This window comes from Odontesthes bonariensis, chromosome 13, assembly GCF_027942865.1.
Source record: "Odontesthes bonariensis isolate fOdoBon6 chromosome 13, fOdoBon6.hap1, whole genome shotgun sequence".
Classification (NCBI taxonomy): domain Eukaryota; kingdom Metazoa; phylum Chordata; class Actinopteri; order Atheriniformes; family Atherinopsidae; genus Odontesthes; species Odontesthes bonariensis.
Window position 1 is genome coordinate 25392321 of NC_134518.1, and position 27355 is coordinate 25419675.

A 27355-nucleotide genomic window follows, 5' to 3' on the forward strand; every position below is an offset into this window, starting at 1 on the left:
AGCTGGAGAAATACACAAAAAGGGAAGGAGATGGAGGATGAGGAAGTAAGCACAAGAAAGGGAAAATAAATAAAAGAGAAGGTAAAAGCAAAGGTTAACTGTATCGATATGGGTATCCTGAAGGGAAACTGAGAAATGTATGATGGACAGTTTATGTGCCTTCTACAGAAAGAGAGTGCAGAGTATTTGGAAAGCCAGAGGTGAGTCTTAGATCAATCTTTGCCCCCCCCCTGCCCCCCGTCATGCTGGATACTGTTATTATTATTTTCATTATAATTAATATTCTTATTATTGTTAGTATTATTTTAAATATTATTGTTGTTATTATTAGTAGTATTCATAAAATCATACTATTCCTTTAAAATGTCTTCCTGCTGATTCAAATATAGAAGTTTTTTCGTCTAAAAGATTTTGTGCATATTATTAATCACATCCTGCATTTGCGCCTCACAATCTCAGTACTGTAACCGCTGTAGTTAAAATAAATTTGACTGACGTGGGATTGATCTGTGGCTCAATCAAAAAGAAAAAGAAAAAAAATTTGAAGTCCAGTTTATCGGAAATGTAAAACATTACTACTTTTACCTTTGCAAAAGTGGTGTTACTTCAGTAATGAACGCGCATCAAAACTCAAGAAGAATAAATAGAACTATACACTAAATTAGTCGTCTCTGACTCCATCCGCCAGCACGTGTTCTGAACATTTAACAGAAACTCATTTTTAAAACTAGTAAGTAAAATAATAAAATAAAGTTCAACAGCACTGAATTCACTATCTACACTGTCTACAAATCCCTAGAAAGATTACAAAGTCTTGAATTCCAGCGGTCCCAAGTTTGGCAATTTCCTTGAAGTGTCAGTGCTTTTTAGTGTTTTGGTGTCTTCTGTTTGTTTTTCCCTTTTTCAGATAACTGCGAAGCTCAATCTGCAATCAGGCTGTTCTCTCCCCTCAACCTTTTCTGTCTGTGCAGTAATTTACCTCACTGTGGCGTCGCATTGGGGGGGGGGGTCATGATTGTTTATATTCATGGAGGCACCATCTTGAACACGGAGGACTCAGATTGTTTACCTTTCTTGTAAGTGACATCCCGGTTCCTGTCTTCCCCCCAGTGCTGTGCTGTCTCTGTGCAGTTCCTCCCCAACCAGATTGGCTGTGGGAATGTCACCCCCTTGCCCATTTGTGGACAAAACCTATTCCACCAAAGAGGCTCAAAGACAAATTAAACTTAATGCCATGTAACCAACTCAGCATGCTACTATGTGCTGTGAGGCAAAGAGTTAGCCGGCAGAGACACAGGAGCATGTGTGCACCTCAAGGTCTGAGTGGAAATCAGGAGTCAACGTGGAGCCAGATCCAAAGCACCTCTGGAGGTCGGAGTGAGACAACAACTGGAGAATTCAGATACTATTGAAACATCTGCTAGTACAACTGATTAATTGACTGTGAGTTAAATGTGAAGCCAACAGAGTTTGTGATCAGTCTCATTTAAGATGAGATTATAAAATACAGCAGGTGGCTGATTTGTAAGAGCCTGAAAAACAAACCGCTGCTGCAGGGCTATCACAGAAAAAAACTACCAACCATTGCTGAAAAAGAACAAAAGCTATGAGCCCCTGAAATTAATACCTGGCAAGAAGAGTAAAAAAGCTAAAAAAAAAAAGTTGCTGACAGAATGTTGGTTGTTAGTAAATCCGTAAACAAATAAATAAGTACTTTTTTTTTGGTGATATTCCATTTGATAAACCAGAAAATTTTTACTCAGTCAGCATAAATGTTTCATTTAATGACTAAAGCTATCAAAAGAATCACTGCTCTACAAAATTTATTTTTTTTTTAAATTTCAACCTTACAACAGTCATAAGTGTTCAATCCAGCGGAGGAAGCCATCTAGTGAACCATTACACATTAAGTATTCCCTATAAAACTCCCTGCTCTGGATTAGGTATGCACTCCATATTCTGCTGTCTGTGATCATGTGGCTTAGTTAATGAAGCTCCATCGGGGCTTTTCCACGTGAAAAGCTCCACCGACACTGTCCTCTTTCAAAAGACGAGTCCCATTGTTAATAAGCATCCTATGACTCAATTAGGCAGGCTTGCAGATGCCACCCGCTTTCGATGACACAAAAATACAAATACACACACTTAGGAACATGTTTACGGGCAAACTTCACTTTGGAATAAATTACACTAATATTGCACTGATACAGAGGAATATTTTTGGGGTAGCCGAAAGACACATTCATACAAATACAATCATCCTAGTAAAGGCCATATGATGGTAATGGTGTATGGAAATGGCAAAGATAATAAATCTTGTTGTGAAATAAAAACACACTTAAATCATATTTAGCTGTCAAAGGGAGTTTTTTTTCTGAACAATAAATTCACGATGATGTTCGAAAAAACGTATCATTGGTAGCCTACTGTACAAATTACTTTTGTTTTTCCTAACTGAGCACACTTGGAACAAGACGTGTTGTCTAGGCAACGATTTTGAACAAACCAAATGTATTGAAAGTGGAAGAAAATGCTCGCGCAACAGTAAAATAACAGTAAATGCAATAAAGTGCTTAAAATGAAGACAAAGACTACCTCAAAAGATTGACATATCCCAAGATTAGGTGCGCAAAGAACAAGTGAGTGAGCACTAACAAAAGGAATAAAATGGTTAGATTCACAAGGGATATTTATTTCTGAAGAGACAGTTTTGATGAACATCACACTGTACCTGAAGGCACATAAAAGTTAGCAGGGTGTAGGCTTGGTAGGCTGTAAGCGGCAGGTATCAAAGACAGCTAATATTCAGAGGGCCAAAGTTAAAGTGCACTGCGATAGCCAGAATGGCTCTCATCTGAGAAGAGAAGATTAAAATCAGTGGGACATCACAGTGAGGCAATATGAAGTGGGAAAGAGAGGAAATTTCTCTCTCATGCGCTCTCACTCGTTTTCTTTCAAAGATATACACACACATAATACATCCTCCTACAATAAACCAATTACTTGTCGTTAATATTTAAGAGCCTCATTTCCATTCATGTGTAATATATTAAAAACGTGCAGGGATGAGCAAAGAAAAGGGCTGACCATGAGATATTCACAGTGGGCTAAGTGCCCCAAACAGAGAGAACTGAACATCAGGGTGTTTTGTGTTTTATTAAGACAAATGTCTCCTGCCTGCACCACCAATTAATGGCAACCTTTTTTCAGATGTGGAAAACTGGCCAATTTGAGCTTTTTCTATTCAAAATGGAATAACAGCCTCTTTACCTCGTTTTTGAAGAAATAATGAACTTTTAACCCAAAACGAATGACAGAGTTATTGAAATAACTACGATAACTATTCAGCAGAAGCCCGTCTCCGCTCAGGGACTGATGACAGTTTGCTAAATGAGTATGTGGTAAAATGCAAGTTGTGATCTTGTTTGTGGGAGACCAATGCTGTTAAACAATGAGGCAGAAATTGTGAGTGGGAGCCTTTTTAACAAGGCTGGCCCTTACTCCAGATGGACACCACCACGTCCAAAGAGATGATTTCAAAAGCTAGCGAAGAAAGTTGAGATAACAAAAAAAGAAGGAAAAAGATAGAGAGAAGAAGCAGCTTTGGCAGAGGCTCTCGGTTCTCAATTAACGCAATCAGTAATAAACAGCCAGATTCTCCTGGGGAAACATGCACAGACCATCAAGCCTGGCTTCCCAACGAGCTGACATAGAGAATATCCAAAGCTTATTATTATACATGCACCATCAATACAAGGCAGACTATCCCATAGAGTGCTGCAGTGTTTTGAGTTGGGTTTAAAATCATTAAGCTAAGGCCCTTATTACATTGTATCTAAAGAGGCAGAGCTTCAACAACGTCTTTTTTTTCCAAGAGCAACAAGCTTTTTAAAAGGTTTTCTTTTATCATCAAAACTTTTGTCAGTGAATTAACAGCTTAACAGGATGAAGATATTGTGAGTAGAGCTCATTGTTGCAACAGTTGCTACAGTGTTCTGAGAGCCAACACATGTGCCCATAGACTGGCACTAAATGCGAACTGTAGGGGCCACATCAGACAGTTTGCTGCCCAGCAACAGTTTTCTTGACTGAAAGCTTTGAGTGTCATGTGAGGTGGCCGACCATGCGTGAGTGCGTTTGATCCTGTGTACAGGGTCAGCCCTGATGCTAACAGAGTTATTAGGGGACTTATTAGTGAGAGTCAGAGAGCCAGTAAACCCCCCACTGATTCCATCATTACTGCTGTTGTGACTGTGTCATTACCGCCATGCCGCTGAGGCTTTGGGGCAGGAATTGAGAATCTGCTGGTGTCCTTAGCACGCTGGCTCAGTGGGGAGAGTGTGCATGTAGGGCAGAGATGTATGGACACTCTTAAAAGAAAACAGGTGTCAGAGTGAAGAAAACTACTGAAGGATTTGATCAAATCCCTTCAGATGAGGGAGCGGCTGTCTTTGCAGCCATCACTTATAGTGAGGCTTTAACCAAGTTACATTTCCAGTGCTGACCTTTAGAGCAATACCTTAGTTTGTGGGCAACAAATACACTATCAGAAAAGTGAAATATAGAAAAGATAAAACAGAATGCATGAAGCAGTTAGTTGTTATAGATGTAGAAAAAAAATAATAAATCAATCAACATTTCAGAGAGGTTTTTCCTTGATTTATTTTAGATTAAATGCAAATGGAGATACTGAGCATTATATTGCAAAAGTTTTATAATTCTTCAGAAAAGGAATTTGTTTCAATTGTTTCATATGATGCACAACATCTTCTCTTCAAATCAATGTCATATCAATAATCTGTATTGATAAATGCTGTTCGAGAAGCCCTTTGCATGGTTGACGCTCATTTCCAAACGCTTTTATTTCTAAACTCCAATCCAATTGGGATTTATAAACACGATTTGAGGCAGGAATGCCAGTGGCTGATACTAATTCACCCAACAATACTACACTGATTGTATCTTCATAAACACGATGGTCACAGGTTTTATGTTGGTCTGGTGGGGCACCATAACCTCACTCCCAGCCACTGATTAAAGCACACAGTTGGTGCAACTGCAGCACTGGGTTTTGGGCCGGTAGCCAGTGCTTTGTCAGACAAAACTGAGAGAACTGCTTTTAAGTTAGGCACTGGTTTCTATCAGAATTTAATCTGCCTTGGTGGAAAAAAGGGGGTAAAAGATATTTAGAAAACATAGATCTTTTTGTCCTAATGCGTTTCAAGCCTCCCATCCCTCTCTTTTACACATTGAGTAAGTAAAAGTGTCCATTTCTAAGGGATGTCAGAAATCTTCATTAGTGTACATCCTTTCTGCAGACATGTATGTGTAAATGAGTTTCAAACCAGAGTGCTTGGGATATAAAGATCAACTGATATGAACTGGAATCTGAGTGTAAGATTAAAAGTTGCAGTTACATCAGCTGGCAAACCACCTGTCTGAATATAGTGTCATAAGCTAGTCAAACGCCCAATTCTACCATTAATATTCAGTTGTGTAAGGTTCTGCTACACAGGAAAGTAAAACTTCTGATTAGGCAAAGTGTTTTTGAAAATTTTAATTCTTTCTGTACTATGAAGTAACAAAAACACTGTGATTTCCTGGGCTTTCATTAAATCCATCAATTTTTCCATCCGGTCAGGTCGAGGGGAGGCTGGAGCCTACCCCAGCAGGCCTTTCATTAAATATCTCTAGCAATTGAAGTATTAGCCACAATTACAGAAAATGACTCATTTACAAAGGAAAATGAATGTTAAAGAAATGTTAAAAACTGTATCAGAGTGTCTCAAATCTTTCTTCAAGCAGCATTTTTATACAGATTTTTTTAAATAATCAAAGGTGGTTAAACATTTACAGAAGACCAAGTTATTGTATCGTGGCAAATAAAGCACAACAACTGTTGTTTTTTTTTTTTTTTAAAGTAATCTCCTTTCTTCCCTAGTATTGTTGCTGCTGAGAAGAACAGACATCACCATCACAAAATGGCATATGCCCTTTGTCTGTCAGCAATTGATGTGGGCAATGGAGGAAACATTTTGGAGGAGAAGAGGTGTGAAGTTTGCCAACATCAATCTTGTTTCAAATTGAACTGCAAAGTTCCAGCTGAATGAATTGGCTTTCAAATGCAGGAGGCCATAGCTACACACATTCAATCCCAGAGTGAATCTGATTTGATCCCAAGAGCCTTACAAAGGCACAACCCACTGATTGATAAAGCGAACTGTGGGGAGATGAGAGAAAAAGAAAAAAAGAGGCCGAAGTCAATAGAGAAGAGTGTAGAGAAAGAGGGGAAAGCCCAAGCAGTAAAAAGGAAGAAAAGAGGGTAAAAGACTAGAGCAAGAAAGCAAAAGAAAAGGGCAAAGCCTATTGGAATGAAGAATAAAATGACATGTAGTGGGGGCTGGGTTGTTCTACAGGGCCCATTTAATGCCTCGTACACAAATTGTAAAGATGGAGAAAAACCGGGGTGGTGACAGGGAGAAACCAGAGATGTCCCTCTGTGATAACAGATTTTTCATCTCTGTGTGGGTGGGAACAATTTTATGATCACAGAGCAAACAGTAGCTCCAGCGTTATACTTGCCTTGACATCAGTGACTGAGGTGTACCTTGAAGTGCAACACAATTTGGGGTTCACTGTAAACAGCTTCATTCTCCCAACAGTAAAACCAGACACAATATGTCCAGCATTAAACAACACATCATCTTCAGCCAGAGGCTCCTTCAGTTATGGAACAGGACGCCACCTATGGTCTCTTTACACTGGAACCTTTTCCCTTTGGGGTTAATAAAGTGCAATTGATTTAAATCAAATTAAGTTCAATTCAATTCACTGTTATTTAAAAAGCCAACGTTACAGAAAATAATTAATGCCATTTCTCCATTTATATTCCACAGCTTTATGCAACGTTGTCAAAACATCCTCAGTGGAGAGCCTCGATAGATCAGACGGATAGATAAAATGATAATGATGATAATAATAACAGTTTGTGTTGTTTTTGCTGTTGTTGTGTGCATGTGGGTACCATGTACACTTAAAGGGATAAACAGAAAGAAATACTTTAGTTGAAGGTACGTTTCCTTACATGTACTTATTAAAGTAGTTGAAGAAGCTGCATTTAGCCAACAAGTTTACAAATACCAAGTCTGGAAAATGTCCACTTGACATTCACAGTAGCTGCAAAGTTTTTTCTGCTGGCCTGTAAGTTGTTTTCCAACATAATCATCAATATTAAGGATATGTCCAAATATGTGTAGCATGGACGCCATCAGAAAACGAGTAAGAACCTTCTCCTGTCATCCTCGACAAACGGTAAATAAAACACTGATTTGATAGCCTCAAAGTAAAAATAGATACAAAATGCAAAGCATTCAATCAGATCATCCCATAATAAAAGACAAAGAAAAATAGAATAAAAGAAAGTCTTAGAAGACTAAAGCTGAGCTCAAAATCCCTCTTGATTATAATTTCTTTTCTTGGTAAAACTCATTAAACAGCAAGACCCATAAAAGCAGCAGGGGAGATGACCGTCTTACATTCTCGGTTGTTTTAGAGGCCTCTAAGCGCAATAAGCAGCTGAAAATTGGAGGCTGTTTAAGTGATTTTTTTTTCTCCTTTTACTGCCAAAATGTTGTTCTTCAACAATGCAAGTAACAAGCAAGAATCTCAAGGAAGGTGGAGATAACAGAAGCTTTTTTTTTTTTTGCACCATTTTCTGAGGGCAGCTCTGCGGGGAAGGCATTTACACTTCCTTGCCTCATCTTTCACAATACACGAAGCCCCAAAAGTGTGCTTTACTTTTAAATATCCATACCTTGTAGCAAAGATGGAGGAGCCAACAAAAAACAGGCAAGGGACAAAACAAACAAGTTACGGATATTAACTTTTTTTTAAGAAAATGTAATTATGGCAGACAAATGAAAATGGTTTCCACCAATGACTTGTTTATCAGATGAGGGGGAAAGATTAAGGATGCACTTTACACTACATCCGGAATTAATCTCGGAAGCTTGACCTCTCCAGCTGGACACCCAAAAATCACCTTAACTGGCACCAGTTTCAGTTAAACAGCTGGACTTTAAGTTGAAGAACCAACACAAACAAACAGAGTTCAGATTCTAAGCGGATATGACGGAGGGATCTTGTCGATGAAATCTTGAATGTTTAACCATCACTACTGTGCCCTTCCATGGAATATATTTGATAGCACTGCATGAATCATGAAACGCACAAAAGAGGAAAATAAATGAACAACTATCTCATTAAAGGAATATCCATTCTATCACCTTTTCTGCAACACCATCTACATCAAAGCCACCTCATTGACTTTCAACTGCACTGACTGGGAGTGGGGGATAGATATAAAAAATTAAACGGCATTTTTCATTCATGAGAAAATCATGTTCTGTTTCAACAATAGAGGGAAAAGAGCTGATTCAGTGAAGCCACTGCAGGGGTAATTGATAGGGATCCAGCGAAGGTAACTCCCGGGGGAAATACTGGATCATGAATTCCTACCATGCCAGCGGGAACATGGACTATCTATAGAGCTTTCTTTTTAAAACCCCAGCGGGTGAGAAAGTGAATTTAATAAAGAATTTAAAAGGGCATCTGAAGCTAAACCACAGCGATGTGTTTGCAGAACTGCGAATGTTAAGTTGTCTTTTATCTCAAGAATCTATCTGAAAGTGAATTTCATGACAGCTGTGCAACACCGTGCTTATTTACATTAAATGTAAATACCTGCTTTCTTGTTCATTTATTCATGAAACTCTAAAAATGCTAATTAAATCTCTGTCACAAAGAGTCTTGACCTTCAGTTACTTTTCGAATGTTACAGAACACATGTAAAAAAAAAAATTGCATTTATAGCATAGAGACGAGAAGAAAGTGACATGACAGCCAGGCTCACCCCTGCCGCATCATTAAGCTTCGCAACAACTGTTTTTTTTTCCGACCAACAGCCCTGTTCCATCTGTATTGTCTTGGGCAAATCGCCTTGCGGCAGTTCAGGATAAGAGTCTATTTATTTCACAGCACAAAAAAGAGTTGAGTCGAGTTTGTAGACCTGGAGGCTTTAAAACAGACTGAGCAAGAGAGAGCTGGCATGTCAACTGGTGTCCAAACAGAGGGTGGGTATATGGGAAAAGTTGGAGGATTCTGTATAGTTATGTCCGTACACGCTGACAGAGCTCCGATTTGACTGTTCTTCGCTTGACAGGACTGACTTCTCCCCTCCCACTGCTGCTAGAATTAGAGGGGAGTGCTGGACACATACATACTGTCAAAAGAGTGGAAAACAATCAAATTGTCATGGGGGGATACATCAAGTGCCTTCATACACTCTCTTCCACAAAGAAGAAAACAGAAAAGAAAAATCGCTTGCAATGTTTGTATTATTCATTAACACGTTAGGTTGCCTGGTTGTGCATCTGAAAAACAAAATGGCCGCGACAAGTAAAGCCCCAGAGCTTCCTTCACAAAGGCCTCACGCTTCTGTCTTGATGGAGGACTGATCTACTGGACTGGAAAAGGCAGGAAGCAAACCAAGCGTAACCACCCTGGGTTCACACATTCATGTGTGTTCATTTCAACTTTCTGCACTTGCACATATCCAAGTAGGAAAAAAAAAAAAGATCTAAAACTGCTCAATAAAAAGACCAAATGCAATATGCAGGGATGTGCCATTTCTAGCTTTCTCAAACGCACAAACACACAGCAGCAAGAGCACCAGTGGCTCTAATTGGCATAGAAATTTGAATTGAGCGCATGGTGTTCAAATGTGTTGGAAAAAATACTTGGTTTTAAGATGATTAACATTTCAGTGAGAAATCTTGTTGTCACAAGATGAAAGTGTCTTAGCAACTACAGCCTGAGAGGCTAAATGAAGCATGTGTGTGAAGATTAATTAAGAACAGGGTGGAGAGAGATGACACCTCTTTACCTTTACTCTGCGAGGAGAAGCAGAGGGAGAGCTGAGCAAATAGGTCAGGATTCTCAAACTTCTCTTCTTTGACTTTGATCCAGATGCAATTCTCTGCCATTTCCTGAGGCACTATCTGCAATGACACAAGGATTCCATTATCACCACAATCAGAAACCGTCATTCCATCAACCCGCCACACAAAAGTTCTTCTGGGTGGAAGATAGGGTTTGTAAGTGTTTTCCTGTGTGTGGATGCGCACATGACCTTGTGTGGCATCCTTAGCATCTGAGTGACAAACAAAGAAGACCGAAAAAAGCTAATGGGGAGGGTTTGTCGTCACTTAAATATGATGGGTTAAAAGTGCACAGACACATTAAAGCTCCACATCTTCAAAACTCTACGTTACCAACGGAGACTTGAGTGCAACATCATGATGTCTCTCAGAAGCAACCGAGCACCTGTACACTGAGATGATTACAGGCCACAGGGATGCTTTGGAGCTCCTCTGAAATCCTCCCCCCCTGTGCTGCTCAGTAGACTCAGAGGACATGAACAAACTTATCGAACATGTTCCACTCATTAGTACCTGATAATGTGTGTGATGCTGCATGTGTGTTTTACATTCTGTTAAGTGCAGTGGTGAGAGCTTCGACTCAAAGGGAACTCAATGCACTGTGACATTAACCTCCTCAAAACCACAGTAATCATTGTCAAGAAAGTGATGTGAGCAGCACACTTATGCAACCCAGAGAGAGCTCCGGCAGGCACTGGGCAATCATTCTCAAGGCCATATAGTAACGGTGATAAGTGTAACAGTGTTGGAGAGTCTTTAGCTGCTTTAATGGAGGCTTATGAAACCTCCAACACAAGCTTGTTTTCTGTGGAGTATAGATAACAAAGCGAGTCTGCGCTCTTTTTTGCTTTCATTCAATCCACTCAAAGTCATAGAGTGCACTCGTCATGTTTGCATTTTCAAAGAAAACGGTGAAAAAAGGGGTAATGGAGAAAGAAATTCAATAATCTAACGATTCAAACCTAAGATTTTTTACAGTTTCACCATTATCGCAACCACAACCGTGGTTAAGAAAAAGGATTGCACATATATAGAGTCTAAAAAAAGAAGAAGCACTGTATGAGTGAGCCTGAATGAGAATTTTTTTTTTTTTTTCCTGGAACCTAAACAAGGTTAGAAGGCGCTAAATAAATGCAGACCATTTTTACTCATAAAACTGTTGTTCAGCAGAGGAAGACAATGAGCTGTTTTTTTATTCCCCAGTAAAATGGTTAAAAGTGAGTAACAAAAACATGGAATTGTTTTTCAACACCTCCTACATACATAAATATGCAGACTCGTGTAATCACTGCGCATCCAATGGTGGTTAGGTGTTGTTGATAAGCTATATGACTAAAAATTCAGACTGTCTAATCCCAAAATACAAACTGCCAGACAGTGAAAATGAAAGAAGAGTGTTGTCAAGTGATGCCATGCTATCAGCTATCCAAGAACTCCAACACAACTCTGTTTTAGCCCCTTCACTCAGCTCCTGTCTGCAATCCTTCACACAAATCAGTCTAGAGATTATTGGGGAATTGTGCATATCTGGTTATATTGATTCTGAAAGTATTTTTTTTTTTATTATCATTTGACATTGGTTTATACCAAAGGACATTTGTTTCTTTTTCTTATTAAACTCTCAGTCCATTAAATAAATGTGGGATTTTCCTAATGTGTTTTTCCTCTATGTTTGAGGGAAGGCATTTGTCACAACTTGAAGTAATAAGCTAATGCCCAACTTAAATTTGAGCCCGTCTCATGTTATTCCATCATTTATAAATATTTGTAATCAGCCATTGTGCTAAAAATGTAATTATATCATAGGTAATGGGATAGAGTTTATGACTGTAATGGAAGCTAGAACATAATTATAAGTGTGTTGTTTATTTTGTCACTTGTACAGTGCCTTACTTAATCTTCACTAACAATTTTCTGTGGGAATTGCTGACACATCAATGAGAGGGTACATGCAGGAAATTATAACTAAAGTAAACATTTTAAAAAGTGTGTCTGTGCTGGACTTTTCCCATGTGGGCGTCTTACACAACTGCCTTTAACTAATAGAGCACTGCCTCTGCGGTCCCTGCTTGACTGGAGGACTTTTACTCTAACTGAAAGTGTAATAAGTTATGGTCAAAAAGTCCTGTATGTACGCTGAATGTTTCTAATTATGCACGTGGAGGTCTGATTACATAGGCAGCACAAAGTTGTAGACATTCAGAGAAAAAAAAAAGAGACGTTTTTCTGTTCACGTTTGCAGATACCATTCCTAACCAGGTACAAGTCATCTTTGTGTGTCGTAAATCATACTCATGTTAGGCACGTTTGTATGTAGAGGATAGAGGGGCTGTGTTCTCTCTTCTTCACTTCTTGTTAAATAATAGTTACTCCCTGTACTTCAATACCTACATCTGCAGCGCACAGAGGAGACAGAAGACTTGTGTGCTACTTAATCGACACAAGAGACACAGATTGTTTTTCTTTAGGTGGTTATGAAATTTAATTTGCATCATCAAACTAATTACCCTGTGGTGTGAGGTTAATGCTCCCGGACATAACCTGTTTCTGTACACGTTCCCAGACAGTACATATTCGCTCTGCACTGCATGCACACAAATTATACATGCAAACCGCATATACACTGCTTAAGAAAATGATTATATTTGGAATGCAAAGGCAAAGACGAGGACAAAGCATCTCTACCACTGTATGACACTATAGGTAAATGCAACTACTGTTTAGCTCAAAAAGAGTAAGGCAGTAGCAGACATAGATTTCTTAAATACTGTTGAATTGACAAGATAGTGAAACCTGCACCTTAAATTCAAACAAAGTGTACTTACATTTCCATATTTCTTTTTCTTTGCAATGTGTCACTTTACCGTCTGTTGATTAGGGAATAATACATCACACATTTTAACTTGCACATGCAATGCTATTGGGAACGGCAAAAAAGGAAAATTTCTAAATAAAACAATACAAATCGAAATAAAGTTCAAGGTTAAAAAAACATCAAATCTTTGACTCCCCGGATCAGCCAACCTTTGCCTTTGATCACAGCTCTGCAAACTCTCACCATCTTGGCGATGAATCTTTTAAGGGAGCAGGCTGCAGTCTCTCCCCATTCAGCTTTTAAGGCATTCACAGAGCAGCTGTGCATTTGATGGAAGCACAGTTCAAAGCCTACAGTAAAGTTCGATGGGGTTAAGGTTGGGTGGCTGGCGTCACCGTGACATAATTGATAGCCTTCCATACTTATCTTTCTCCTTCAAGTACTCTTCGCTGTACTGCCCAAAAACAGGAAGAAAAAAAAGTACAACTATTGGAGATGCGGCAGAGTAGTGACCTCTTCATTTGTCATTGCCAACTCTCAGTTACCAGCGCTGGTTTGTTGGCCAAATCAGCAGCTGGCTTTGGCAGGGCTTTAACCTGCAACTACAGCTGCTTAACAGTCTTATTTTTGTCTATTGCGCAACCTTGATATGTGTTGGTGTTTTTTCATTTTCTTCACTAAACAGAGACCTATGAAATGAGTTTCTGAGATGCCCGACAGTGCAGGATGGAGTGATTTCAATGTCAGGTAAAGATCTAAAAGTTGTGAGGCAACTCAACTACTAATACAGTACTTTTTTTTTTATTCTCTAGGTTTACCCTTCTTACCAGAGAACTATAACAGATTATCTTGTTTCTTGGGAGAGTTCCATCTGCTAGTTCATTTTTTTGAAAGTAGAGAGGAGTATTTATATACTGGCACGGCAGTCGTGCCGTTTCACCGACTTGTGATCGTCTTTAAAAATGCTTTTGCAACTTGAGAGGACAGAGCAGTATGGTATGTTGAGACCCTTTTGCAGTTGAGTTGAAAAACAATAATTACTAGATTTCAAAAGATGTTTGAGAGCCACAATTTAGGCTGCTGTTTTAGAAGTCGCAGATATAGAGTTTAATTTTGTAATAACAAAAATGCAGTGCTGTGAAACTTTGATGTTCTTAGCTGTATTGGTATGTATGAAGGTTTTTTTTTTTTTTTTTTTACCCATCTTAAAATAAAGGGCCTCCTCTTCTTCAAAAAAAGAAAAATACACATGTTGATTCCACTATAAACTTAACTCACATTTAACCTCTAACATGATGCCAAAAGTACCAGTCTGACATTTTGTTTGCCATCAGAAATTGAAGGCTCAAGGGCAAGGTCACAAAAATATCAGTGAAAAGTCATTACAGTAATACTAAGAATCCCAAGGGCAATGGATAAATTATCTATGGTCAAATAAAGTCAAGACGCAAGAATGCACCCTTGAAATTGTATTCAAATGTGACGGAATTTAACACAACCCATTCTTCCTTCAATTATGCTAAAATTGTGCAAATCCAGGGACATTTGAGCAGTGAAAATTGTTTACTGTTGAATCCTTTGAAATGGGAAATGGTGCTGGGTGTGGAACAGTGTGGATTGTGGCTGAACGGTTGTTTGGCTAGATTAAGGAAGCATTAGAGTGGAGCTACGTCTGGTTGGAACCTTTAATTTAGTTGACCTGCAAGAGTCCACTGGATATTTCAGAGATGAACAGGGGCATAATGTTTCCCTCTCAGTCTTAAATCCCTAAAATCATCAGAAAACACGATTTACTGAATGCACATAGTACCGTACCTTGGTCCAGTTGACTCTCTTCATCACAGTTTCGGGTTTGTAGGTTTTCTTGGGTTCGAGTCCATAAGGCAGTTTAATGACGGGCAATGAAGGAGGAGGTGGAGGCCCACCGGGGCCTCCGAAGGGAGGGGGCCCACAACCCGGGGGTGGTGGGGGCGGTGGAGGTCCTCCACCTGGGGGCGGGGGAGGTGGAGGTGGTGGAGGAATCCCAGCTTGGCCAGGGAGAGGAGGAGGCGGTGGAGGGGGTGGAGGACCACCACCAGGTGGAGGAGGAGGCGGTGGTGGTGGAGGTGGAGGTGCTGCCCCCCCTGGTAGTGGTGGTGGAGGTGGTGCTCCAGTTGCTGCTGGGCCTGCAGCAATCTGCAGATACAATACAGAAATGTCAGTGACGACCACATGGTGACCAAGGCTTCCTTTGGTTGGACGCAAGCCTGAATCTGATTTCCCTAATAAGCAAAAGCCATAAGGCCACTGAAGAAGCCATCGTGTGTGTGTGTGTGTGTGTGTGTGTGTGTGTGTGTGTGTGTGTGTGTCTGTGTGTCTCTGTATTTTATTCCTGAAAAAAGATGTTAAATGAAGATGTTCATTCGACATTAGCATTCAGCCCAGATTTGGAGTGGTCAGAGATGTAAATCAAAATAAACTTGTGTGCTTACATACAGTATTCATAGGGCAGTCTATAAACAATGTTTTTCCATGTTATTCCACTGCATAAAACACAACAGATATACTTAATATAAAAGTATTTCATTACCCTGTGTGGGACTCTTAATTAAATCTAGAGATGTTTTTTTTTTAAATACATATTTTCTTTTTGGGGCTGCAGGTGAACTAAATCTGCAGCATTTTCCTACGTTTATTTTAAGTTTTTATTTAATAAATCTAATTTTCCAACAAAGCGGGAGAGCAGTTAGATCTCTTTACTGAGTGCTTAATATTTATCCTTTTGTAATCCTCGTGCAGAGGCTCTTATCTGGCAAGTAGGAGATAATGTGAACTCACTGTACACTAAAGCTTCAGCCAGCCAAGCCCCTTATTTTAGAATAACTTGAAATCAATTTATATTTGACCTCTCAGGCTTTCAAACCAAATTTCACCAACATAGTGGGAGTGATGTTTCTGGAAAGAGAAACAGATGTTCCAGTGAATTTCTAAACCACATCATCGGTCTGGTTACCGTTACTGTTTGCTTAACTCAGACGCAGATCTGTCTGCAGCAGCAGCACTGCAGAAGAAAAATGTTATGTCAATTACAATATCGTCATGAATGCAGCACGAGACCTGAGTCTCAAGCTGGATGTGTGATAGTCGTTCATTAATAAAGTATTACACTCTGTGTGCATTCTTAAATGGGTCTGTCTACAGTTCTCTGAAAAGGTGACAGAAGGACTGATGAGCCGATTCCTCACTAACTCTTTTTCTTCACATTACAACATCTTATAGTAAAAAAAAATATATAATTTTGCCAAACAAGTCACTTCAAAAATCATGCATTTGTTCACATCTGCCGTGTGGAGGCATAAAGTGTGATTTGTAGCTGTTAAGTAAAACCAGTTCATCAGATTTTAGCACAACATTGACTCACGCATCATACTGCCCAGACAGTTGGTCTATAATGTTCATTTATCGCTATGGACATGCTTTAAATGCTAAGCAAAATGTTTGTGAAAAAAAATCTGCTTTAACTTAAAAGAGAAAAGAACCTTGATTTCTCATCAGGCACTACAGCTATTAAACAGCAGGCAGGTATTTTATTACGACCTGAGACTGATAAAAAGTTTTTCAGTCCTTTGACGTGTCAGCACTATCACACATGCATATTCACAAGATATGGTGATAGTCCAGGGTAAGACCGATAGGAAAATGCTTAGAAGGTGGAAAAAAGAAAGAAAAAAGATGTGCAAATACCCTAATTACACAAATTGTTGCAACAGAGGAATTTAGATTAGATGTTAGCGCTTACCAAAAAGGATTTCCATTTGCACTTCTCATTTCCTAAACCAATTCCCCACTACTTGTATTTTCCCCAGTCATTTGATTGTGTTCGTAAAATGTAATTGGCTTCATATTTAAAGACATTACATCGTGTTTCATTATATAATGGAATTGGCAGATTGTTTATTAGGGTTAAAATTAAAAAGGTGCACTGCAAACAACTCCTCACACAGATTGCTCAGAGCCCTTCACTAAAAAAAATCCAGGAGTACTGATTACAAGTCTGTCAATCTTTTACGATTGATACGAGACAGTGGAATTGAAGTAGCAACTGAATTAGTGCAGAGTTGATTTCTTACTGAGAGCCCTCTGTCCTCCTATCTGCCCCTCTGATCTTCTCAATCATAAGCTCCATGTTACTCCTCGGATCCAAATATAACATTGTATAATATAATCATGACAATCATCTGTTTTTTAATGCTCATTTCACAGTGAATTAAGATCCAGATTCTATGTTGTGCATTGTTATTAAGCAGCCTATATGTATTTGCATATAATGCGTATATTGTAAATAAAGTAGACAATCATGTATCTGAACTAGGAAACTGAGAAGCTGTGCCTTCTACAACTTGCAGTGAAGAAATTTTGTTTTTAAGACTGTGAAAACTCTGCCTTCCCAGTCATTTCTTACTGTATTGATATATATATGTCGCATATATACATTATGAAGCACACTTTGATTCTATATCTTAGCCAGATTTGAATGCCTGGTATTTCTTCACTGATGTGAGTCCAGACTAATGCAACACCCAACATCCAGTTTGGATTTATGCTCCTTTGGATTCAGTGAGGAGGTCATTGGGGAAGCTAATTAAGTCTGAATGTGATTTGATTAAATTTTCTGTCCCAATCTCATTTATGACAGAAAAATTCAATCAGGAGGGTTCACTTATGAAAGTTGCATTAAATAAGCAGAGAACGTCCGCATATGGTCACAAAGTTTACAATAGCTTCCAACTTTTACATTAGCCTTGATCAGAAATACAATTATGTACACATACTGTATATATTTAAATTTGTTTTGAGGAATTCTCACTTTGTACATTAGACATTTCAAGAGACAAAACATTCCAACATATATGCCATTAATTTCAATAAAAACATACAACGTTTGAATATGTGACAATTAGAAGATAACAGACACAACGTAAACAATATCTTTTGAATTTAAAGGGGATCCAAATCAGTATTTTAAAATATAATGCATAAGATGAGAGGCTAACATGCTCCCAATCAGACAAAAAGAGTGCCACGAAAATGACTTTATACTTGGATTTGAAGGTGAGTAAATGCGAGATTTATGTCAACGGCCACACATGCAAAGAGGACACCCACCTTGGCTTCAGATTCCCTGATGAGTCTCTGAGCCTCTTTGAGCTTGTCTTTTTCAATTGTTAACTGTGCAGATATGAAACGCACACACACACACACACCATGAGAACACACACGTCACAACACACACAAAGGGCAACAAAGAGGCGCAAATGGGGGTGGGTTAGAGAGACAGAAAAGAAGAACACCAGTATACTTCAACAGGTAGAGAACTCACACCAAACACAATAAAGCCAGAACAGAGGAAAGGGAAGGAAAGGGAAGGAAAGGGAAGGAAAGGGGGGGTCCCTTAAACAGTTAAAGACAAAGGTAGTACAGTGTCATATTCCCATTATGTCTGAATGAGCTATTTCATGTGCAAAAAGGCAGAGTGTGCTGTACTTTCTCACCTAAAACAAGATGTAATCTATCTTAAAAAGAACATCAGTGTAGAGAAATGACTGCATGAAAGGAACACGCCAGAGCATCACAGACAGCTGGTGCACCTTCAAAAACCCTCTTCCATTTCCATTTCTTCTCTTTCTGGCATTGCAAAATACATTTCAACTCAACACTCTCAGATGTGTGATGGGCATTGATTTCCCTGTGCAGTCTTTGTTTTAGAACTGCACCCATTCTGCTTTGATATTTCACTCTGTGCAACCTTACCAAAAGAAAGAGGACGGGAACATATTCCACAGCAACTGGAATGGAATATTACTTTTCATGCAGTCGATCCTACAGAACACCTCATAGTATGGGGTGTAGAGAACTAAATATTTCATGTGGATAATGGAAAAACAGATGAAAACTTTTTGTTTAGTGCTTTGAAAAGGCCTCTCGTCTTCCAAGAATCTTTGAAAATGGAAGTAAAGTGCAATATTTGAAGCCAAAATCCTTTTAATTTGATTCTTCCCTCTTCTGGATTAAAAGTTAGAGACTTTGAGATACCCAAGAGAAGCCAAAGAGTTTCATTTAAAAGTCATAGTGTTCCCCTCCTTTCTAAGGTCTTCTAACCAGCATTTGAAGCAGTGTAAAGATCATATGTATGACACGCTTGAAAGACAGTATTCCTGGCTTAACAACAAACCCGGCCTCACAACAACACAACAACAGGGCTCACATAATGGCTCCTTCATTGTGAGTTTTGCTACCATTGTCAGCTGAGTCAAATTCTATAATCAGTTAGAGTAGATGGCAGCCAGGCATTAAAAGACAGGGAGAGTGGTCTACTACACCTCCAGCTCCTCTGGGGGCCATGCTGGGTCAGCTACAAGACGGCCAGGTTGTTAAAACCTATTAATGGGATGGCGCAGAGTATTCCAGGGTACCCACTGCAGTGCTACATTATTCATCACATCCAGAGCCGATTCAGTGAGTAGCTTTTGCTTTTTGCTTTGACTGGTTGCGAGCAAAGGTTTTGGGAATAGTGGATGAGTTGTACTTCCTTGTGATTTCAATGTCCTTTGTTGATGTTTATAAGCAGAACCTCCACTCAACTCAATTGGGAGATAATCAAACAGACACATCAAACATGCTGCTTGTTACAATGCCAAAGTTCCAGAGAAAGACTCTCATTAAATGTGCTGGTTCACAAACACAGTGGAGAAAAGTGACTCACATGCGTGTGTTTTAATATCTGACAGGAGTTCAGTCTCAGAGATAAAAGGTTAGGGTTAGCTCTCACTTCATTCATATTCAACAAAACAGCAGCGATCGCAGAGCTGCTTTGATGGACAAACTGAATGCATGTCCTCGAACCGGTTTGAAGGTTCTGCGCTCTCATGGATAATGACTTCTCTAAAGCAAGTGTCAAAACGTGGAGAAGGTAGCAAAATACACTCCTACAGCTCAGTTTTTCTAAAGAAGCAAAATCCCAACTGTCAGGATGACAATATGGTGTTCTTTGCTTGAGGCAACTACAGAACAATCTCTATCAACACCTGCCTAAACTCAAAGTTATTACTGAAACTGCATTTCTGATATATAATCTCATTAAATATGTATGATGATTGCCTTTACTTTTAAATGTGCAGTCTTTAAATCAATTTGCATTCAAAATGATGATTATTAATCCATGACTGTCAATCAATTGCAGATATTCTAAAGTGCTTGCAACCCTTCGTGCAGCGAATACAAATGACATGTTTCTCTGTTGAGATTGATGTCCGTACATGTGGGGCTCTGCCGCAGTAGCCATTCTGAAGGAACATTCAGACAAACAGAAAAAGAAACATGGTTTGACTCTCCTGGGTTTCTCTGCTCCACATTACCTGTTAATGTGTCACAGTCAGTAAGTCGTCAAAAAGACACTGACCTGCCAGGGGAATGTGAGGATGTGAGGGTGTGTTGCTAAAAGATACGGAAACAAAACAAAAAAGCTCTGACAGAGGGAAAAGAGTGAGGGAAAAAGAAGAAAGGCTGGAAAGGATGGAAGGAGCTTCAGCTGCTGAGGGAATGATTAAAAATGCCCTGCCGTAATTTGGTAAAGTTAGGACACGCACTGGCACAACCAAATCATTTTTATATGTGACTTGGGCTGGAAGAACAGCCAAAAGCTGTACCAGATAACAGCACTTAATGTGAACTAGCAATACCACTGATTGCTACAGGACTACAGTAACAGTATGTGACAAATATAAAAACTCTTCTTAAACCATATATGCAGGTGCAGTTATTCAGAAGCTAAGTGCAAACAGAAGAAACAAGCAATAAATGTTTGAGAGAAAACCCCACCTCTGGTTCAGATTTAACCATAGCATCTCTCAGTTCTGGTTCATATTAAATTCCATAAGCAGAGAAGAAAACTGCCCTTTTATCCCAAGGTAGTCCTAAAGTGTTTAAAATTAGGTTAAGGGGGAAATAGCAGTCATTTTCTGTGCTCAAAATGGAGGGTTTTGCCTGGGAATAAATGATGTAGAAGCCAGGAAAAGAAATGCAATCTGTCTATGTGATGATAGAATTTCATAGGAAAAGCTTCAATAGAGCAATTGGCTCATACAAAGAGCTACAACTTAGGAAGGAGATTGACCCTTTATTAAATCAAATGTTCTTGCATAGATGATAACTCCCACTTACAGCAGCTTCACATCTGTAAATGGAAAGGTATCCTTCTGACCAAATCAAGCCTTTTCTAGAAGCATCTTGACTGATCAGTGCCACAATTGTTCCAGACAAATATTGAAAAAAAAGAAATAAAACAAGTATTTGGCTAATTAAAAGTGCTTTTGAAAATGACCCTTTTTACTCACTTATCTTTCTGCCTTTGTTTGAGACCTACATTATTAAGACCGCTGGGAAGTTTAATTGTTTTACAGAGTAGTGGGATTTCACTTTGTGGATTTACCTGGGACTCCAGGCTCTGGATCTTTGTCTCCAACTCTTTGATTCTCTCTTCTTTCTTTTGAGAGTCAGCCTGAGCCTCCTGTCGTGCGCCGAACTCCTCATCAAACTGCAGGAAAAGAGACACAGGACCGTTTATGTGCAGATAATAAACACGCATTCGCAAATCTAAGAACACACGCACTCTCACAAACACACGCAGGTAGGTGAGCGGCAGGGTGGCTCCAGAGAGTGGCCACAGGGCACATCAACAGACACCAAAACACGCCGTCTTACCCTCTCTGGCCAATTTCTTTTCATAGCCCTCACGGCCCTTGAGCCCTGTTGTCCTTTGTCTTCGTCTCAGGCTTGGTTTTCCTGTATGTTGATGGATCTAACCTTTGCAGAAACCAAGCCATGTCGCAACAAGGATTTCACCAGCCCAGCAGGGAGCACAGTGGGATGGTGGGACATGACTCTTAAGAAAAAAACATTTCCCAGGACACCTGGTGCCATTTAGGTTTTAGTCTAGCCCCTCTAATCTTGGCTCTCTGGATTTCCTACTTAAAATATTAAGTCAGAGATTGTATTTGATTGTCATGTCTCTGAAATGATTAAAACTACTTCAAAAAGTCAAGCGAGTAACAGAGATTGGCCATCTTAAAAGGCAGAATTCTATCAAAGGTGTCTGCACATAACTTAACTCTCCCCGGCACTGTGTACAAATAAGTATACATCAGAACATCGGCATTGATTCTTGTAACGCTGATACGGATCATGTAGCGTCACAGCCAGGTATTGATCAGGGCATGGAAAATCAATAGCTTGTCTGGGAGCTCTGGGGAAGAAAAAACTTTGCTGATGGGAGCTGGCCAACCAAAGGGGAGCTGTTGGAGTGATTAATGTCTCACCTTTTTGGAGTACTCTGCAGCCTTCTGCTCACTCTCATCAACTTTGGCTTTATCCACACACTGATCTGCAACACAAGACAGCCAAAGTCATGGGCTATTGCAAAAGGTATCTTTGGCTGCAATCTGCATTTTTAACTTTTTTTTTTTTTTTTTTTTCAAATTAGATTTTCAATTAGAACTGGATCTTGTTTTCAGAACATAGAATCATTCTTACATCTTTTCATATCCTTATCCAATCTTCCGTTTTTTAGGTGTATTTTCTCTGATTGAGAACAATCCCCTTTTTGCCCCCTCACCAGGTTTTTATCCTGTACCTCGTGCGCTCTAGAAGGACAAATGACTGATAACTGAAGATGTGTTTAATCATGCAACTTTTAAACAAAAGTGAATTCGTTCACTTCCCAAAAGCAAAAATATGCTGGAAATCTTGGATCATGGTGAGTCCAAAGCACTTCATGACATCTCTTTTCACCTTACTGAACTCTCTCAGCTATATTAGATTTTTCATAAAATCTAATATAGCTGAGAATCATTTTACTGTGATGATCATAAGAGCGAGCCTCATAAAAGCTTTTCAAAGCATTTTTGGTTTCATCCAAACAGTCTGTCCATCACAGCCACTCAAAACTCTGTTCCAAAGCTGCCAAACAGGAAGGGATTTTATTTCCATCCACTAATAAAATAATATTTTATTTTCATTCTATTTTTGCTAAGGAAGGTTCTTTACTAAGTGATGACTAAGTGATGAGATCTATAAGTGAAGTACCTGAGTTGGTGAGAATGACAAGACCTGGTCTAAATTCTGGTCTAAATGCCAAAGAAGAGTGCTTTAATGCTTTCTCTCCTACCAGCTCTGCGATAGGATGCACTACAGCATTGTTGCCAAAGGAAAACTGATAGCTTTCCCATTTCACTCAATTATGATTGCTTCATTTGAGACCTCAATAAATCTGAAATCTGGGAGCCACTGCGTCGGGCTAAAATACATTTTACAATCAGGGCTCTGTTTTTAATATGATCAGATTACTGTACAGTACTGAAACGTGGCCCCACTCGTTGTTGTTTTTTGCTTCATTTAGCTCAGTCTGGAATTATATGTATTTTATTTTTTGATGATCAAATCTTTTTGTTTAGTATGTGACCTTAAGTTTTAAAGAAACAGTAACTTTTCATTATAATCATACTATTATGTTTCACCATAAATGTTTGACTTTTGCCAACGTGCAAATTTGTTAAAAAAAAAAAAAAAAAAAAGAAATCAAAAGTTACCAATAAGTTGGGTGAAGTCCACATCCAATCTTTTACTGTAGCCGAAGTCAGGGTCCATCCCACTGCGATGCAGAACCACCTGGGACACGCATTCTTCAATCACCTTGTAATACTGAGGCCTGAGGGGTCATGAAGCACAGCAGAACAATTAGAAAGGATATGAGTGACACAAACCCTACAAGACTAATTAACTACAAATTATTCTCTTATCCAAGCTAGAGGTCACAAAATGCCATGTCAAAAAGGGTGCTGGTGGAGAAAATAGGTACCCCATTAAATTTGATCACTTGCTTCATCCCTATCATAAAATTAGCAGCTTCAAAGCTACACAGAGCTCAAACTATGTGACAGTCTGTCCATTTCAAGGTGACTGACGGTAGTCAAGGCTACGGTCGCCCTCTTGCATAATTTGCAATCATCTTTGCCAATTAGAGCAACCATAAAGACCGAAATGCAAATCTAATCATTGTAATGGGCGTAATTGAAAGCACAATGACCAGGAAAACATGTCAGCCAGTTAGGAGCGTGACTGAGTGCTTGGCGTTGTCAAGCAGGGTGTGTGAATCAGCCTGAGAGTCCACTGCCACCACGCAGGTTGGTATGTGACCTTTTCTCTGTAACATTATCAACTTTAATTGTAAGTGACATTTAGAAAATACAATGCCATCTTAAGTTGAGCTCCAAACTGAGACATAATTATTTTCTGAGCATGACATTGACCAGAGGTTGATGTGTAAATTTTCTAAGAGAAACAACTCCCTTATTTAATCTTCCAAAGGCTCCATGACTTGTGATAAAGTTACATTTTAAACTGAGGAACTAGACGTTAAAAAAGGAAAACCATGTACTAATGCTGCCTTTCCCTAATTGTTTTAATGTAATTCATTTGTGTGAATGTCTGGGCATTTACAGTTCAGCTGGAGAACAAATAGGCCTCTGATTTAACACCCATGACAGCTTAGAATAATAAAGTCGGCACAGAATGAAAGTTGTTCCTGTATGTGTTGTAAAAGTACAAATAAGACTCTTTTAGCAGCAGATCATGTTCCATCAACATTTTCCTAAGAAACAACTTAGTGAACTGGCGTGTAATATTATACCGAGACAATAACAGAGACTATACAAGAAGATCCTCGCAATTAATCATTTTTAACTTCTCTAGATCGTCCAAAAATGTATAAATAATAATAAAAAAAATTTTTTTAAAAATCAGAGCTACCGGAAAGCTTGAGGTTTCATGACAACTTTGATCCAGACAAGGAACTTAGTCTGATCAAAGCCTGGCTGTCTCCTGGCTCTGCATGAGAGCATTAAGGGGGGGAGCGTAACTGTTACTATAATGTGATAATTGATTAAACCAGGCAGAACTGTGAACAAAGTGCCTGTTGCAAGGTGGGATAATTTGGTCTGAAAAGACCAGAAATGTACTGTTTACAATCCAAATATATCTGAGAAAAAAAGGGGATGTGTTTGACAATGAGCCCTTTGTTACTATCAAACATGAAATGCATAGAAGCTAATATTCAGGTTTTCGAGTCTAACGGTTCAATTTAAAGTTAACATTCTTGTGATACTTTGTGGGTGGACAGATCATGTCGTGTTATGAAAAGAAATGTAAAAGAGCTTCTTGCCAAAGTGCATAAGAATAAATCAGCATCTAGGTGCACTGTTTAAAAGCATGAAATACCATACATTAAGCCTGAGCTGGTGGATTCGCCCACTCACGACTGGCACAAGCTGGTAGGAGCTCACACGTCACCCCGCATGGCTTAAGCACTGTGGCACTCGGCTTACAGCTGTCACCAATGCAAACCATATTATTATCTCAATAAACCACCCTATTTTCCCTTCGTCCTCCATCCTCCGCCACCACCAAGCAGATAGAGGCTGGGTAAAGATAAGTAAAAACGGAGAGAGTGACCCAGAACTGTCAGGCCCCTCCACAGTGGGCAGGGCCGGGCTTCCAAAGCAAGCATATGTCCCCAGCATCAGCCCCAACCTCTTCTTTTACTTTGGCACCTTCGTTTCTTCCAGTGATAGCTTGCAGTTCAGCACAGCCCCAGCCACTTGATCCAGCTCTGCTCCACATAACCAATGTAATCCCCATATCACCAGGCTCCAAAAGTGCAGATCTGCTCTATATTTACTGGGTGGGTTTGATGTGCTCCCATTCATTAGACCTGCAAGGAGAGATTAATTATCCAAAATAAACCAAGCTCCGGAGGGGAGAAAAACAACTTATGTTTTGTTTGGAGGAATTACAGTAGACAGAGCAGTTACCCACTACAGACTGCCTTACGATTAGAATACTAATTAGAATATCTAATGAATTATTGTTTGATATTATTATTTGAAAAAGAATCAAGGTGCCAAGTGTGCCATCAATTCCAATGAACACACTCACAAAAACAACTTAATCTCTCACTACAGATTTAATATGGTGATTTCTTTTGATCACAAAGCTCGAGACAAAACAGGCTAACAACACTATCAATCCTAAAACTGCCATTACAACATTTCAACAACAACCATACGTTGCTGCTGCACAACCTCTGATCTCGCACTTTTGTGAGAACGGTATATATCAACAGTGCTATTTCACATTCAACCAGCTTTAAGCACAAACTGAAAAGCTGCTAACTTTAAGGGGCGAAGACTGAAAAAGAAAGATGGTATCTATTGGAAATAGCTGCATACACTGCAGTACTGCATCTTCCATCATCCCAACTCCACAGCTGTGATGTATGGGGAATAAAATGCCTCAGTCATAATGCATTTCTGGTGTTAATGTTTGCCTGTGCATGTGTGCGAGTTTCTTCTAGCATTTGTTATGAAGGCTGGAGGGGGGGAAAAAAAAAAAATCAAAGATATATCTTTAAAAAGACCATCAGTTTTTCATGAGCTCTGGTACTGATCCCTTCTTATTGCTGGCGTACAGAGATGTACATGGACAGTGGAGCTGAGGTGGACATGGAGAACTAGATAGTTAATGTGAATTCTATTTCTCACTTCCTCTGAATAGATGAAGAATACATAATTTATAACTCCAAGGGAAAAGCAACTCGTCTTTGGTAAATTCATCTTTCGCCTCTCATCCTCAAACTTTCTTTTTTAAGTCTTATTTCTGCTAAAGGTCTGAAACAGCATGGAAATAATCAGTGCCACTCTGTTCAAAGGAGTCATGACCTTACATCCCAGCTACTGACACATCTGCTCTTTAAATATAAAGTAGAAAGCAAACTCCACATTTCTAAATGGTCTAATTCAACATAATAGAATTATATCAGCGCTGTAACTGCACCCCAACTTATAATCATTGACACAGTGCAACATTATTGTAGCTATGCACTGTTTTGACAGCCGCTTGGTGCAGTGCACTGCAGCTAACATGCGCCTAACAAGGGGAGCAGCCCGGAGTTCAAGAGCGCTTTAGATTTCAACATCCAGAGATCATTGATGCAGAACCCCTGTCAAAAGTAAAGATTAAGGCTGCATTAGTAAAAAAATGTGGAGAAGAAAAAACTATTGCGGGTGCGAAAAATACAAAAGACCCGCTTTGTAACAGGTGCAGCACCTGTCCCTTCTAGGCATTTTGTAGAAACACGGTAGAGCAAAATTAAAGAGGGAGCGGAATCGTTGGATATACACTGCTTGTTCTAAGCTAATTAAAACATGTTAATTATTTCAGCGTAATTCTACACTAAGGAGAACATAATTAAGATTATTAGAACATTCTGCCAATATATCAATTTGATTGTCACCCAAATTAACTTGAAACAAGTGCCAAGAAATGCAGAAATCAAGTTTCCTCCGAGAACACTTTGAATTAAAACATGCTGAAAAGTTGTTGTTGAGGCAACCAGTCCAGGGTGTACCACATGGCAGCTGGAATAGGCTCCAGCTCCTCCCTGCATGATCCG

General features: G+C 39.3%; 1 protein-coding gene across 8 annotated transcripts in view; it reads right to left on the minus strand.

Moving 5' to 3' along the window:
- The window catches only part of diaph2 (diaphanous-related formin 2), a 366461-nt gene that overhangs the window by 215445 nt on the left and 123661 nt on the right, over positions 1 to 27355 (minus strand). For 6 of the 8 annotated variants that reach the window (XM_075481764.1, XM_075481768.1, XM_075481767.1 and 3 more), the window contains 6 exons: positions 23436 to 23554; positions 22167 to 22231; positions 21281 to 21385; positions 17959 to 18021; positions 14629 to 14988; positions 9944 to 10058 (listed from right to left, as the gene is read on the minus strand). In XM_075481764.1, the coding sequence (XP_075337879.1) occupies positions 9944 to 10058; positions 14629 to 14988; positions 17959 to 18021; positions 21281 to 21385; positions 22167 to 22231; positions 23436 to 23554 (827 nt within the window). The remainder of the gene's footprint in view (positions 1 to 9943; positions 10059 to 14628; positions 14989 to 17958; positions 18022 to 21280; positions 21386 to 22166; positions 22232 to 23435; positions 23555 to 27355) is intronic. The other 2 variants (XM_075481771.1, XM_075481769.1) reach the window with 1 other exon arrangement.